The sequence below is a fragment of the Carassius auratus genome, chromosome 1 (genome assembly GCF_003368295.1).
Source record: "Carassius auratus strain Wakin chromosome 1, ASM336829v1, whole genome shotgun sequence".
Taxonomy (NCBI): Eukaryota; Metazoa; Chordata; class Actinopteri; order Cypriniformes; family Cyprinidae; genus Carassius; species Carassius auratus.
Window position 1 is genome coordinate 34129963 of NC_039243.1, and position 17977 is coordinate 34147939.

General features: G+C 39.4%; 1 protein-coding gene across 1 annotated transcript; it reads left to right on the top strand.

Annotated features, from left to right (window-relative positions):
• The first annotated feature begins 17 nt into the window (after positions 1-17).
• Positions 18-17867, top strand: LOC113108593 (methylcytosine dioxygenase TET2-like). Its single transcript, XM_026271798.1, has 10 exons — positions 18-197; positions 8557-11244; positions 11376-11466; positions 11553-11646; positions 11848-12056; positions 12477-12627; positions 12712-12801; positions 13025-13162; positions 13336-13690; positions 13867-17867. The coding sequence occupies exons 2-10, from the start codon at positions 8601-8603 to the stop codon at positions 15237-15239; spliced, it is 5145 nt and encodes a 1714-aa protein (XP_026127583.1). The 5' UTR covers positions 18-197; positions 8557-8600; the 3' UTR covers positions 15240-17867.
• Positions 17868-17977: the final 110 nt, after the last annotated feature.

Here is a 17977-nt window from a genome sequence, read left to right on the forward strand (position 1 = left end):
GGAGAGCCCACAGACACGCACGGCTTCTGCCCCGCTGATGAAAGCAGACGTCAGACTGGCCCATGAATATTGATGCGGAGGGAGTCTGCTTCATAGACGGAACAGAAGGAAGCAAGATGGCTGCTCTTTAGGATTTGTTTAAGAGGAGATCTAGACGGTTTGTTGGGATTCTTCAAGCTGGAAGGACGCAGAGCAAGGTGAGAGCGCTTTCCCGTCCTTGCCCTCTTTCCTCTGGCCCCGGGGTCTCTCTAACGGCTCCCAGCTCTGTGCTGTCCTGTCTGACATAATAATGAAAGGATATTAGATAAAGCTTCACCAACATGGCTGACGTTTTCAGTCTCTCTTCCTCCCTCGGTCACTATTTTGACTCTATTTCAAGCGTTTGAATCTCATTTGTCATGTGTTATCTGAGATGTCGTGCAGTGGATGGTTTTAGGAATGCGTCTGCTTTGAAATCGGGTGATCTTTGTGTTGGCTAATTCTTCTTCAGCTGCTATTTCACAATGCAGGACTAAACAGTCACACGGCGAACACCATTATCTGATCGGTTCAGGGTCTACCGGCCTTGTTGGACGTCTGCATGTAGATACAAGAAAGAGCTGTTTTAGAGAGTTTTATTCAATATTTTTTACAAAAAACATTTTTTTATGAAGGAATGTTATTTACTTTTAATCTGATAAAATTCTTTTTGGTACAGTTCTGCTTTATTTGACTGAATGTGTGTGTTTGGCCAGGAATAGTCGAGCTTTCAGTGCATTCATGGCCGAGTGACAAGCAGACACAAAGAAAGACCGAAACAGGAGAGCGTAGTGGTGGAAGCCCACAAGGTCAGAGGCTTTAAAAGAGCTGAAACCCAACCCTGCTTCACCATCAGCCGACGGAGATCCGAGCCTTGTTTGACTTCAGAAGGATTCCCATTGTTTATTTGTACACAAGATCGGAAATGTGTTTTTAAGTCTACATGTTATCCTCACAGTGATTTTTTTTGTTGTTGCACAATTTGGTGCATGTGCTGAATTGTATTTCTATTGCATTAAGATATCATGCACAGCCATATGTTTGACATTAAGCCGTAGTCTATTGAGATTCTAGACTGAGCAAAGAAACTCTTGAGTTTTGCTGTAAATAACCATGTTTCAGATGCGTTTTGGTGTCATTGTTGCTTTTGACACACAACAATGAAACATGTTAACTGTTACAGAAGGCGACTCTTTTATCTGCACTAATGATTTACAAATGCCACCTTTGTTTAATTGATTTTAAGAGCCCTATTAGGATTTGCATCATAATTGGCTGCTGTTTAACACAGATAACAGTCCCGTGTCCTTATGTTGTGTATTTAGCTTGTGTATTCCAGCATTCAGTTTAGAAGTGAAGTGTGGAAGTTAGCTAACGCCTGCAAGGGGATTCTTTATGGAGATTGTCAATCAGCGTGACAGAGAGGTGGTGTGAATGCTAATGTGACCGCAGTGAAGGGATCTGGAGAGAGACGAGTGCCATCACAGCTTCAGCTCCAGATGTACACTTACAACAAATAATGCATTTAAGTTGAGTTACAGTTTACATCAGTCACTCGACATGTAATACTTTAATATAATTGTAATGGTTGTGTGTCCGTGGCATGGTTTTAAATGGTGAGAATAGACGAAGTTATCTGGACTGGAAGCACAGGCAGAACCTTGTCTCTGATAAAAGTGTCTGGTGCAAAACAATAATAAACTTCTGTGCAATGACATCTAGATGTTTTTTTGCATGATAAGAAGACTTTGTTTTGCCTCTATTTTCATATTAGATGTGCTCAGTATTTTGCCTGAAAACGTTTTCCAGCTAGCATAGTTAGCTTTATAGCTTGTGCTGCATTTGATTCAGGAATATTTAAAGCACTTTTGCTGTGGATTGTCTCAATAGTTCTGATTGCTGGGATTTTCTATAAGACCAGACACACTTTTGTCTGATCGTTCAGAGGATGTTGGAACACGCATGACGGTGGAGGTTTAAATCTCAGGCGCACATGCTCGCTCTGTTTACAAACACAAACACAAACTCAGTGGAGAAGTGTTCTTCACACCGGCCAAGAGGTCACTGGAAAGCAGCTCGTTTGTATTCAGAAGACTTTAGTTAAACTCGTGGCTTGCATAGATTCTGCCACTTTAGTTCTCTGAAAACTACAAATGTCTTGCGGTCACAGAACGTGGCTGAACATATTTGTAAAGCTCAGTGAATCACTAAAAAAAAAGATTTTCCATGACTAATACAATAAAATCAAGTAGTACGGATTGGTTTTGCACTTCTGACGGTTAATCGTTCATTTCCTCTTAGAGATGATGCAATTTTCATCGTGGTTTTCAAAAGGTTGTCTTTCCAGCTCCAGCTGTGTGCATTCAGGGGAAATCTGTTTGCTTTCAGCAAAAGCCTAGAATGGTGTTTCATAACAGAAATGCGTGATGGTTTTCCCCTTCAGAATCAAAGATTTAGAAGAAAAAATTAAAAGTGTGTCAAGCTAATAAGAATCACACGGCACATTCTAATTTCGAAAACCGGTGACGTCAGTTTGGGGGATTTTGTATTAGAATTGATCAGAAGTAAGTCTACCAAGAAGAGGTTTGTTGCATGTGTTTGTGAAATCGTGTGTGAGTGTGTGTCACACTCTTAATGCCAGCACACACACTAATCACAACCAGGCTGCTCACCAGTCCAACAGCCTCCAGAGTCCAGAAACCTTAAAGGATCCTTCTCACAACACTTCACACGAGGATTTTCAGCAAACTGAAGAGGAGAGAAAGAGGTGTGTGAATCACATGTTTAGTCACTGGTTGGGAAGGCAAAAACCACCTTGTTGACAGCAGATATATCAGAGACAGCTGGATCTCAATGTCACTCGAGACTGTAAACTCTGTGACATTTCAAGAAGTTAAAGATGAGCGGGTCGAGCTGACATTTGGGTCAGACAGAGGGTGTCTCAGAGTACTGCAGCATTGTCATGTGGTTTAATTTGTGGTTTGTCAGAAACCTTGTTTGTTTATTGTAAGTAATGCCATATCAGCAGTCACTTCTGTCACTTATAAAGGGAAGATATTACAAGCCAACAGGAAACGTTAAATGCATGCAAAATAGTGCTTTGGGTTCAAAAAGAAAACATTGGGATGCATCAAGATGCACGAGACAAAAACATTCAAATGCTATTGTTCTAATAAAATGATTGCAACTGTAGTATCTGTAATCATTTAAACACTGACATCGTGACATTCTCAATTAAGTTCAGATGATTCTGTTAAAGCTTCTGCAGTATATTATAGACACAAAACAGAGAAGTGTGTTTGATGCCGCATTATGTAACTTTTTGGGGTTAGAACTGATACAAAATCAAGTATTGAGCAAGTACATAACCAGCAGTGTTCAAAGCTATCTCCTTCCCTTCAACTCACGACAGGAAGCGTGTAAAAATGTAAAGTCAGTGAAACTAAGTGTAATGTCAGTGACTGAAATTAGATCGTATTCCAGTTTTAAATATGCATCTGATTACAGGGATTACTGTACTTACAAACAATCAGTATTTCAGAGAGAATGAGTTATAAGAAACATTACACTTCTATTTGAGGTTAAAATAATGATTTTCTTTCGATGACATTCTAACGGTTTGACGATTAGAGATCGGACTGTACAGAAATTGAAATCTAAACGCTAATACACAGTCACGCAATGTTTTTAAGAAAAAGAATAACAATAATACTAATTTGCATGTTTTAATTGAAGACTTGAGACTTGCGATCGTTAGATTTAAAAGGTAGCGCAATTTATTGTAAAACTTTTTTTATTTTTGTTGGTCAGAACAAAACTGGCAGACATTTTCCTGTGAAACAGTCGAATGTTTCATAAACGAAATATTCAAACAATGTAGACTACATATGGCAATCTGAAAAATCTTATCTGTAACATTAAGAACATTTATTATTTTTATTATTATTCTTGGCCTTGCCACAAATCCATGTTTTGTAACTCTGAGCAAATATTCTTCACAGCAAAAAGCCCCGTCCAGATATAAGAGCTGCATTTAAAGTGATGGCTATTGCTCCGGTAGTAAATAAAACTCTGTCACATTCCCATAAAAGAGAGGCGATCCCAGCAGAATCAGTGTGCTCAGCACATGTGCTCCCTCGCTTGCATTGCATTCTGTCCCTCTCCGTCGCTGACATTCATTCATGCTCCGTTAATGTTCAGAGCAGATGGCCATGCAGCAGCAATATAATGATCACCATGGTTACCACGCTCTCTGAAAGAGATCTGCTCCACACTGAGCTCAGTTCATCAGACGCGGCAGACAAAAAGAAACGGGGAGGGGTCGTAGTACAAGGAGACGGAGAGCAGTCGAGAGGAATGCTTATTGGGAATATATTTTGGAAGATGATTTGGGGGTGGGGAGGTTGTTGTATGGCATAATGTGCTTAGTTACATATTAATTACACTGTAGTTATCTATATATTTTGACTCTGAAGAAAAGGGTCAGCAGGTTCGGTCTGCAATGTTACACTGTTTAGTCACACAACATGTGCTGAGGATCTATCATGCACTCTTGTGTAGATGTAATTTAATCATTTTATTATGAGCGGGGATTAAAAATGGGACTAACATCATACATCAATGCTAATGATTTATAAGTGATGCATGATTGTGCAGCATTACAGATGGTGGGGAGGATTTAGTCGCTCTCCTTCGACCAGAAATATAATTTCAGAATTAAAAATCGTAAAAGACGCCATTGTAAGAAATGTAGAAAAGAAACTCGACTTTACTTTTGCCATAAGCAAAGTGCAATGAATTTGTCACTGCAGGTTGTAACTTTTTTCAAATTAAAAAATGTAAGGAAGCGATTCACAAAAAAAACATACAAAAATATCTTTTTTTTTTTGTGCAGTGTTGAGCTTGTATATGATAGCTAACGCAACATTATCATTGGTCATATCAATGCAGGTCATGCAAAGGCCATTTGGAGTGAACGAGAGCACAAAGACTTGATTGCAAACTGTTACAGCAGAGCCACATCTGCCTTCTATTAGTAACAAAGGACAATGGGTCCAGCGCACACTCGACTCTTCACATGGGACGCACTGTAGCTGTGCTGAAATTACAAACACAAGTGTGTATCTGCCCAGCTTTTAAAGTAATCTACCTCTCTTCAAATCCTCTCCCACAAAGAGGATTTGAAATGTCACCGAGGATGAACAAAGAGTGCGCTGAGAAGAAAAGATACAGCAATTTTAAAGGCATACAGCGACTTCTACTATCTCGTGTTTTGTTTCTATTCCCTTGTTCTTGAAAAGACCCAAATCGGAATGTGATACGAAAATATTACAAAATAAGTCTCTTCCAAACGTCTCATACCTTCCCGAAGTACACATGCTGACTCTCTAAAAATACCCTTTCGTTTCAAAGGGCTTCTTTCCTCTTTGTTTCCATTCTTATGCTTATTTCTTCTGGCCTCTTATTGAAAATGAAAGTCATGGGTGTCAGTGAGCTATTAAAGCTCAGGCTAGAAACGTTTTTAGGAAATTTTCCTGAGTCATATAGTGCTGATGTGTTGAATGGAGTCTCTCTCTCTCACACACACACACACACACACACACACATTCCAATGGCAGCGTGACACTTGAGAAGCAAAGATACACTGGTCCTGATTATTTTAACTGGCTTGGGTTTCTTTTGTCACTCTTTATAGCAACGAAGAAAAATAGTTTGAAGACAAAGTTGTAAATAAATGCCAACAAAGGTTGACTGTGGAAGTTGAGATTCTTGTTGAGCTGGTTTCCATGTCTGTATGTCAGGGGAAATAAGGCATGGTTAAGGCTCAAAGGAGAAACGCTGCATGCGTGACATTTAAAGCACACTTGCACATGAGCTGTATGATCAGATTACAGTGGGAGGAACCAGAGGATGAAGTTTCACTCGAGTCAAACACAAGCAGCAGTGTGTGAACAGCGTGCTACAGAATGTGATCTGTTTCAGCACTGGAATAGCCAAGCCAGTTAGATTTTAGAATATTAAAAACATGGGTTTTGTTTTCTTTGGATACTCATCAATTGAACTTCACAAGAAGGACCGTATTCCTGTCTGGTTCCTTAATACTTTGGAAAAGAACCACTCTCCACAAACACATACTGGTTTTAATTTACACATGTGACCCATATTGCAGATTTACCTGCTTAGAAAACTAAATGTTATTCATGTATTTAATTGTCTGTCTGTTTCAAACTGAGAATTGATGTACAAGTAAGTTTTAAAAAGTTAAATACGCACCTTTGTTTATTTCTTGTATTTTAGACCCTCTGTTTATTAGAAGCCATGACTGAAGCCTTTTATTTTAGAAACACAGACACTGAGTATATGCACCACATGTTTTAAACTTATTTAACACTTAACCAAACCATTTTCAAAGCAAAATTACAATCCTAATAATGATTCACTAGTTCAATGATTCCATTGTTAGAGTGTGAACCGTGAAAGACAGAGAAAATGTCACTTCCCCATTGACCAACTGTATATTTAGACAGCAACCCTGAGGCTAAACCGTTAAAGCACTTAATAAATACCACTGCTGTAGAAGCTGTGTGCTTTCCTTGGTTCTGTTGGTTTAACACATTTATTCATTAAAGTGGGAGAACACAATAGCTGAGAGATCATTTTAAATAGACAGAGAGAGAGTGAGGATTTGAAAAGAAGAAAACTAAAAAAACAGGACGGACAACAAACCGAATTCAAAGCCACTCCTAGTTGTCAAGAGATGAGATAAAGACGATAAGGACTGGTTTAAATGGTTTGTTAAATGTTTTTATGTTATATAAGTCACTGGATTGTCTACATAAGTTAGACATTTAAACAAACAAAAAAGATTATATGTATAGACACAGCCAATGGAAACCCATTGTCTGAAAGTTTAGAGCATATATAGACAGCTCTCAGCTGGGATCTGGTGCTTTGTCATTCCTGCTCAGGGAGGTTTTGTGTGCTGTTTTCAGTGTGGGTTTATCCCACTGTGTCTCTGCTGTCGGGGAAACCTGGAGTGGCTCTGGAATGGATCCATATTCAACTTTCATGCGGCACACATACAGGCTCCAAACAAATCATAATCCTCAACTGGGATTCACTGCCTACCCTATCAGATACAGTTAGAGACACAGCTAGTTATATACATCTTAAACATAAACATTTTGTAAATAAACCCAATGCAACCTTTGTGAATAAAAGGGTAGGTCATAATGAGATTGCCAATGGTATTCAACAATTAATCAAACCTTTATTAAAAAAGTTAATAAAATGTACATTATTATGATAACACTTTACAATTAGGTTCATTAGTTAACATTAGTTTAGAAAACATGAATAAGCAAGAACAATATTTCTACAGCATTTATTAATCTTAGCTAATGTTAATTTCAACATTTATTAATGCATTATAAAATTACGCTTGTTAACATTAGTTAATGCACTGTGATTTAACATGAACTAACAATTTTAACAAACATGAAGAAAGATGAATAAACACTAATGTATTGATCATGGTTAATTCATGTTAGTTAATACATGAACATTAATGGAACCTTAATGTAAAGTCTTACCATTATTATTAATTTATCTTGCCCTTATCGTTCCTCATGCCAATGGGTGCTCTCATAAAAAGATATAACTTAAAGACCCAACAGACCAGTAGTTATTTCATTTCAAAGCTGTGTTTCTTTCACCGTTTTAGACTCAAACACATGGAAGACATTCCATGGAAAATCTGTTTCATATTAGACATCCTGTATGCCAGTTCTTATTGTATGGCTCTGTCCATTTGGTTGCAAGTAAATATATCTATACAGTTCTCTATTTTCTCTACAATTCTTCTATTTATTTCTAGTTCAGTTATTTATAGAATGTGTAGTGAAATAGTATTTTTTGGTAACTAATGCAAAGGTCATGGATAAAATAAAAAATGGTGTAATATGTTAACAATGGTGCAATCACCTCAAGATGAAAGCATTATTATCAAACAAAACCAACCACTCTCATGACAACAGTTGTAATGCATATGGTATATGCTCAAATCTATAAATACCAAGCAAGCCGTACATAGGTAAAGAGCACTGGATAGTAACATGTCTGGTACCATTCTGTTTTATTAAACATTGCATGACAGTTAGGGCAATGTATATGACTCTGAAATCCAGGGCTTTGTTTTTATAGCAAAGAGAAAAAAGCAGGTCATTAGTATATGCACTACACAACCCTTGTCTGGAGCCTTCTCAGATTCGACTGTACAGGAAATGCAAAGCATGCAAAGAATGACGATTTCATTTTTTTTCAAGTTCTCTGGTGAGCATGTCTACTTTGAGACTAGGTTCATTTTTTCACAACAGCAGAGTCTGACTTGAGAGGATGTTTTTGATAACATGTCTTTAATACATCAGACCCCCAGGACACCCAGTACCCCCTCCCCCACCCAACCCCCCAGAAAAAACTCAGCTAACTACAGTTAATATCTGTTTTTACAACTGGTATTTTTCCATGTCTTCCATGTAGGACGCAAAGAGGGCAGCCTTGTGAATGGACCCAGAGCAGACCAGATGGAAACAGAAAAGACCAGCCATGAGACGGAAAAAAGTCTGATACTTTCACAAATCAGTGGCACGCAGCAGACAGACCCCGTTCTCACCAAGCACCAGAATGGAGATCAGTCTCAGCGGTTCAATGGGGACACTAACTGGAGCCATTTCAATCCAAGCAGAGTAGTCTACCCAATGAAACGTCAACATGAGAATTGTTCTGGACCTGATAGTATACCGGGGATATTTGATCAAAGCATGTATGAGATGAATGGACAGATGAAACATGATCTTAATGAACAGACATTTTTAGATTTTCACCAGCCTAAAAAATTCTGCACTGATTCAGAGGTGAATGGAAATGAGGACGTGAGGCTTTGGGATAAAAGAGATGCAGGAATAGAGAACCGATTGGATGGATTCCCCAAGCACAATAAGCCAGGGGATTTTGAAATAAAACATAAAAGAAACTGTAACTTTCCCAATGGGGATTTATTCTCACTGTCAAGGAACAAGCATGTTCCAATGCCCAATGGTGCTACAACAAACCCACCCTCTGTAAAAGGTACAACTGGTGACCTCTTAGAGAAAACTTTATCTCAGTATTACCCAGAACATGTGTCCATTGCACCTCAAACCAACTCATCTCAAGAAGATCAGGCCACCAGCAACCTGCCTGAGCAGGAAACTCCTTCACCTTCATTTACCTCAGGTTTTCCTATTTCCCCCCAAACATCCACCTCCGAGCCACTTGCCAAGGCACCCCCTGAAGAACAAGGCAGCAATGGCTACAACCCAGAATTTAGAGTAAATGGATACCCCAGTTTTGTAGCCAAGCAAAAGGAGCCTGCATATCCTCTCTCTGACCTCCCAGATATGGGAACACAATCTCCGGAGTCCACTGTGCAATCACAGACAGGCATTAATGGTAGCTCGCAGATTCAAAAAGATAGTGTAGGCTTTCCGACTGACTCTGAGCGTTTAAGAAAGTCCAGCCAAGATTTTAGTCTTGAATCTTATATATCGACCCCAAGAGCACCCTCACAAAACACTCAGACAGGTCAGCAGAACCTACAGATTAAGGTACTACAGAAACAACCAGTTGATGAAAACCTCCATGACTTGATGAAAACCTCCATGCCTCAGCAACAGATTGAGCCTAAACCCGGTCAGGATAAGACAACATCAAAGAGCACAGATCGCTCATCCCAGATGGAATGGATAGATTTAAACTCCGCTTCAGCACCTCAGCCGCCTACTGACAACCCCCAGATGTGGGGTTTCTTCCTTCCACGGGCACAGATGCAGCAGCATACAGTCACACAGAGCCAAAATCACTGTATAAATCCTCAGTCACTGTCCTCAAACAACTTTTACTCTCAAAATTTCAGTAATCGCACTTGTCCCTCGTATGAAAATAAAGCAAAAGACAGTTACAAAAACTCCCTACCTCCTACACAGTTCCCCCACAACTCTGGCCAAGAATGTCAACAGAACAATTCTGGTATGCATAGTTACATGCAATTTAACCAACACATCTCCCATCAATTATGCAAAAATGATCAAGACCCGATTCAATCCCCGAGCTTCCTCTCTCAGACTCACCAGCAGGCCACCAGCACATTTCCCCTTCAGCTTCCTCAGGACAGGCGAAATATGCAAGCAGCTCCACAATCACAAGATGTTTCCAACAGCCAGGTAGATGCACCACTCTTGAAAAGGCTTAAAACAGAGGGTTGCCCTGATTCACAATCCCAAAAGTTATCTCTAGATATAGAAACACCAGCACAAACACTGTCTAGTCCAGTTATAAGAGAAAACTCTACATTTCCAGACTCATCTAAATCAAATGTACAATCCCTTTCTAAAGAAGCAGAAGCTCTAACCGAAAGGACACTTGAGCAGAACATACAGTACTCTCAGAACACCAGTAAACAGCAACCTCTTCAGCACAGGGTACGCAACCATTTGGAAGTCCCACAGTCTCCGATTTCTCAATCACAACTGTCACAAGTTTCAAATAGTCTTCAGATACCTGATCAAACATTTACCAAAGCTGAATTCCAAGAACCGGAATTCCAGAGGGAGTCTCTCCCAAGCCAAGGTGCTCAAGGAGATTTTCACGCACTCTTGCGAATGCACCTTCTGCAGAGGCAGGAGCAGCAAAACCCCAACTACATCCGGCCAATGATGCAGGCCATAAAAAGTGAAAACTGCTCAGGGTTAGAAACCTCTGTTCAATTCCCACCCATAGAAGTGCAGCAGCAAGATCAAGACAAAACCAAAGTCCTGCCAGCGGTAGTAAAGCAGGAGCATCCTTCTCCGTCCTGTAAACAAAGCCAGCAGAGGAGTATTCTAGCTACCATGGAGCAGCAGTTAAAACAGTATCAGCTTTCAACTGTGTTTGAAAGAAAGTCTTTGGTCATAAGGTCACCCAATAAGGTGAAGGTGGAGATGGCTGGGGCGGTGACTGTGCTCTCAACCAGTGCTGAGGGGAATGTCAAGGAACAGTGCAAACCACAAAACTTCACCCCAACCAAAAAGATTGAACCTGGGTTACAAAGCTTTCTGGAGTCACCCACGAAGATGCTTCACACACCAATAAAAAACTTGCTCGATACACCTTTGAAGACGCAGTACGATATTCCGTCTTGTCATTGTGTTGGTAAGAGGTTTTATGCAGCTACTTTTAGCCTAGATTACATATTTTATTCTTAATGACATCAAATTTCATATTAGTTATATACTTTGACTCCAAAATACACAATACCATTATCATATTCTTTTAATCTACAGAGCAAATCAGTGAAAGGGATGAAGGCCCATATTATACTCACTTGGGATCAGCACCAAATGTTGCAGGCATCCGCAAAATGATGGAGGAAAGGTGTGATATCATGAACTCCACTCAAGCAGAAAATGAATGCTCCATTTATAAATTTGTACTATAATTACTATATTTGCCTTTGACAGATCTGGACTGACTGGAAGTGCCATTAGGATTGAAAAGGTTGTGTATACAGGCAAGGAAGGCAAGAGTGGGCAGGGCTGCCCCATTGCTAAATGGGTAAAGACAGTTTATTGACATCCTATATTCTCTTTTTTGTGAGCACAAAAATGTATTGCCTCCCTTTGTCTGTTGCAGTTATTAAAGTACACTTGATGTTTTTTCTTATCAACAGCGCCCTCTATGGAAAACACAGTTACTTAACACGTGTCAAACAAATTCCAGTATGCTTTCTGAACATATGTGTATTATGTTGTATAGGTAATACGGAGGGCAAATGTAGACGAGAAAATCCTAGTCTTGGTACGAGAGCGGACTGGTCACTCGTGTCAGGCATCCTGTATAGCAGTGGTCATCCTAGTTTGGGAAGGCATACCAATCCACCTGGCTGACCGTCTCTACACTGAACTCAGTGACACTCTAACAAAACATGGTGCTCTGACCAACCGAAGATGTGCTCTAAATGAGGAGTAAGGATAAATCCTTATTATTGCTTTTTTACAAATACAATGAACACTCACTGACCAAAACACTGTGAATCCGAATTGAATGTCTTAGGTCTTTGTATTGCTACACGTGTATGTAATCTCATTCTGCTTAACATGAATAGCATAGTAATTTATAGTTATGTTAGTTATTTAATGGCTTAAACAAAATTCCCAAGATATTCTAAGGCAGGGGTGCCCAATACTGTTCCTGGAGATTCCAAGTTCAGCTCCAACCCTGATCAAACAGAACTAAACCAGCATATTAGGATAATTACAGAAAGATTGGAGCAGGGTTAGAAGTGTACTCTGCAGGTAGGTATCTCCAAGAACAGGATTGAGCAACCCTGTTCTGAGGTATGTTTACAATGCGTAACATTCTGTAATTTCTGTCATTGTCCTTAGGAGAACATGTGCATGTCAGGGTTTTGAATCTGATGCCTGTGGAGCTTCTTTCTCATTTGGTTGCTCCTGGAGCATGTACTATAATGGCTGCAAATTCGCTAGGAGTAAAATCCCTCGAAAGTTCAAACTACTTGGGGATGATCCCAAGGAGGTAAGATGCTCACATACAAACACACCACTGAGTCAACAAAGGGCATGCAAAATTAAAGGTAACAATAATTTTTTTCACTTACAGGAAGAGAAACTGGAACAAAATCTACAGGGTCTTGCAACTTTCATTTCCCCAGTGTATAAAAAAATGGCACCAGATGCTTACGCAAATCAGGTACCCATTTGCACTCTCTGCTTCAGGTCTTATACGTACTCTCGAGAATATATAGTTGTTGTTGTTTTTTTTTTTATTTCCTGAGATTTCCAATGTGGGATAGCAAGCTGCAGTAGTGTTGTAATATATGAAATAAGTAGTCACTGCAAAAGTGCATGTACTGTGGTGCATCTACGAAAGAAGGCATTTAGAAGTAATTTCTATATCTACCCATATTTGTCAGGTGGAGCATGAACATAGAGCTCCCGATTGCCGTCTGGGTCTAAAAGAAGGACGTCCATTTTCTGGAGTGACAGCCTGCCTAGACTTTTGTGCCCACGCCCACAGAGACCTTCAAAACATGCACGGTGGCAGTACAGTGGTAAGAATTAAATGCTTACTGTAGAGACTAATAAGACTAACGAAAAGCATTTGCCCAAACCATCAGAATTTTTACAAACTGATTCATTCTAACCTTGTAGGTGGAGAACAAATGGTGGCTAGAACAAAGTAGAGTATACAATATTAAAAACCTCCCACTCTGCTCCTGCTTAGGTTTGCACACTAACACGAGAGGACAATCGTGAGATTGGGAAAATTCCTGAGGATGAGCAGCTACACGTGCTTCCCTTATACAAGCCCTCATCCACTGATGAGTTTGGCAGTGCTGAGGCTCAGCTGGAGAAGACCAGGACTGGTGCCATTCAGGTGCTCAGTGCATTTCGTAGACAGGTGCGTACATTACCAGAGCCTGCCAAGTCTTGTCGGCAGAAGAAGCTGGATGCCAAGAGAGCTGCAGCTAACAAACCAAACAACCCCAATACATCCAATGCCAAAATGGACAACGCTCAGCAAGCAAAGCAGAAACAGGTCCCTCATGAGAACCCAGGCCAGAACACAACTCCAACAGGTACAGAAGCAAAGGTTCAATACCAATACTCAAGTTTTCAAACATTATTCAGTTATAAATAGTTTAAGGATGGTAAAATAAATTATAGAACCAAGTAATGGAACAGATTATAAGTGCTTATCAATATTACAACACCGAATGTTTACATTTTGGTTGAATCTCATAATTTCTTCCAGGCCCAGGTAACATGAAAACAAACCAGGACTCCGTGCATCTCCCACACGCTCATGCTGCCCATCAGCCTCAGCATCAGCACCATCAAACACAACCTAATCCTAATCCCTACACTGTCCCACCATTTCCGAAATTCTCAACTGCATCAGGAACCTTCTCAAACACTTCTAAACCAGCAACCCCACATTCTCAAACCACTTCTTCTGCCGGTCCTTATCCCTCTGCTTTACATGCACCCAACTCTTACATTAATGTTTCTAACGCACCCACCCCATATCCCAGGTCTCTTACGCCCAACCCTCTCTACAGTGGTTACCAATGCAATGGAGGACTCCCCGTGGACAACTACCACCCTTACTACTCTTCCAATCTAAAGCATCCAAGTATGTATCATCCCCAAAGAAATTCACTGTACTCTGAGCAGCAGTACAATGCACCTCAACATTACGGGGTCAACTACCCACCTCATTATGGAGAGCCTAGCTTGCCAGCCAATGGTTATGACACCTGTAACATGAAACCTGGCATGCACTCTTTGGGACATTACCCAGGTTATGGTGCTAACATGCCACCCAATGCCTTCTCAAGGCATCCTTCAGCCCATCTTCAATTGGACTCTGCAGCCATCGGCAGAAACACCCAGTTTGAAGCTTACCCCAAACATCACATGTCCCAGAATCCTCAGATGTTTCCCCCAAACATAAATAACTTAAATATGCCAAGAAATAAAGATTTCGAAATAAACATGCATGGAGTAAATGGGATCTCTCAGGTGTTTCCTCCAATGGGTACTGAATCCTTCAACCCCAACCAACCTCCAGAATTGAGGCTTTCCAATGACAATGCCCTTAACCCTGTAGTCAAACAGGAACCGCTTACCCAGACTTCAGAGCAAAAAGAAAAGGAGGAGGTGTGGTCTGACAGCGAGCACAACTTCCTTGACCCTGAAATTGGAGGTGTGGCAGTGGCACCTACTCACGGGTCAATCATTATTGAGTGTGCGAAGCGGGAGCTCCATGCAACTACACCTCTCAAGAAACCTGACCGCAACCATCCCACCCGCATCTCCTTAGTGTTTTACCAGCACAAGAACTTGAACGAGGCAAAACATGGACTGACTCTGTGGGAAGCAAAGATGGCAGAGAAGGCCAGAGAGAAAGAGGAGGATGCTGAGAAGCACGGTGCTGAAAACCCGTCGAACAAGAGCAGTGGAAAGAAGGTGAAACGAGAACATTCAGAACCTTCAGAGCCTCCATATAAGCAGTTCCTCCTCATGCTCACTGAGCGGTCAATGTCCTGTACTACCAATTCATATGTGAGCACATCTCCTTATGCCTTTACCAAGGTAACTGGGCCTTACAATCATTTCCTGTGAAAACCTGCGTAGGTCCATAGCACTCACAAACACAAGAATAAGAGGGGCATAAGAAAAATCAAATGGTGCTACAATATAGAGTTGCAGACCTCGGTGCCACTGGTCAGATGATGTGTAGTGCTTGCTCAGTCTGTGTGAGGTTATTAACAGCTACTGTATGGAAAGGCAGATCATTAGTGGGTTTTTCATGCTCTTAAGAAGTCAAACTTGACTGTTTGGTCAATTGGAAATATTTATTTATTATTGAATTACTCTCTTATGACAACACACTGTTCTTCATCAATGGTGCTCACAGTCCGGCAAACCTGGACAAATCACTGGAACGAAATATTCATATTTGGTGACTTTGGTGGCTAATCACTTTTTATGGTGCTAGGGAGTGTTGTAAATGCAAATGTGTTTTCACATGCCTTTCTTTAACAACACACACACACAAAACACATTGCATGATATTTGAAAGTAATACGCAGTTATTTTGATTGCGCAATTAAGAAAGCATTTAGCTTAGTGTTTTAGAAGCACTTTTTATAATAGTGAGGGTATTACTTTCCACCCTCTGATCAGAAAGACAGTTCATTACACCTCATCCATTGTGATTTCACGATGTGGAAAACAATAACTATGAACTCCATTATTTAACAGCCTTTTAAAGAATTTCTCTGGTGCCATCAGAATTTCAGAAATCCTTTATTCTTACTGTATTGTGAGCAATTGAGGGTCAACTTTGTAAAAGTAATGTTCTGATTCACACACAAAAAAGTGAGATCTCAGAACACTGAATACTGATACTTGGAGTCAAGAACAGGTCAACATTGGGTCCTCATGCATCAAGGAACATATAAGAGGGTTATCTTTACATCAGTGTCACTGTTTCAATGGCAGCTGGCTTGACTTGCTGTGGCGGTTTTTACATAATGCAACTTTAGCTGTATTAAAATGTTGAGATTTGTACAGTAAATTATTCTTTTTTTTTCCCGAATGTATGCTTAGATAATAGCTTAGTAAAGAAGAGTACTATTTCTTTGGGTTTGAACTTATCTTATTTCAAATGGTGCTACTTGACCTGCTATACATGTAATGTGAGTATCTCTAAGGGTGTTGAGAAGGCTTATGAATGACGTAGAAAAACCTACTTATCATATACCTCAGATCTAGTTTGGCAATAGAATTATAATACCAAGGTGTTTCTGTTTTTATTTCTAAACACTCTGTAGCAAATATAACACAGACCTTAAGGCCATCATTGATGAAAAGTTCATTTCTTACTTTCTTCACATTTGAAAGTATTTCTTGAACTTCAAGTTTCAATGGAATTGCAAAATCAGGGATTTATATATCAGATCATTTCTATCACTTGTGTCCATGGTATCGTCTCTAAATCAGGTCTGAGCCTTTGCATTTTAAGTCCTTATAAATTACTTGTATATACCACAATCATTTCTAACTTTGTCTAAGTAAAATAATCTGTTTAGTTGAAGCAGAATGCTGATAATCTTTGAACATTTTAACATGCACTGATTTAATTAATAAGGGAAAGTGTCATGTCATACAAAACAATGCATTTGCTATTTACTGAAAGGTTAGACTAAGTCAGTTAAAATATCATGTGCATTTAGTTGCATATGTAGAGGCTAAATGTATTTACGACCACTAAACATGGGATAGCCTCTTACACAACCCCTGTCCAAGTAATTAAATTAGTCATTTGATAAGTAATTAACTCATTCCACTCTGACATAAAATAAAGCACTTCAGTTTTCTTTTTTCATACAAAAAAAAAAAGATGTACATTCAACATAGGTAGATTATTGTATGTTTTAAATAGATTATGCCATATTGTATATACCATATGCTTGCATTGCAGAAGTCTTTAAGTCCATGTTATGTACAAAGTTTATTTTACATGTTTGTTACCATCACTCCAAACATATAATAATCAATAATTTTCCCGCTAAAATCTTTTGTCTTGTTGGTATTCCGGTGACCCAAGTTTTTAATTTATTTTTTTTGGAATACAAGCAAAGTTTCGTTTTTGTCCTCTCTTAGAAATCACTTTGATGTTCTCACTAGTTATGAAAGAGGCTTCCAATGTCGTAGTTTAAAGTAAATGTTAAGTTTGAGTGTACAGGATCCAGCTTGAGTAGCAGATTGTGTATGAAGCCGGAGAAAGGAGTGGTTAAAACTTAGCGATTGACGATAATAGCCATACTTGAAGATGCTTCGGAGTGTTTCTGAGTGGAGTCAACTTTACTTGAATGACTTTCTGACTTCTACTAACAAACTGGGGTGTACAACTTTTACATTAAGCTAGCTCTTTATGTACTCCTGTTGGTATTCTGCCATTAGACACTAACGGTTTCAATGTGCTATTTTCTGCCCTTTTTTTATTGCTTCCCCTTCTCCCTTAAGGTTTGTAATGCTTAAAACTTTGAATTAATGATAGCTTTGAATACTGTAAGTATTGTAATGTACTGAAGAACTGTATGCAGTTTATTTGAAAGCTATTTGTTAAGATTTGTTATCATTCCTGATATTGCCGAAATGTGGGTTTTTTAATAAAATGTATATTTATTTCAAGCATTTACTGTAAATTGTGCAATTTCTTTAATGAATAAACAGTTAAACATATAAAAAGCTCTAATTTATCATTTGCAAATGGTGCGATTACAAACAAAAGTATCCAAATCTTGGAAGTTTCCATCTTTTATATTTCTTTACAGTACTTGAATTTTATAAGT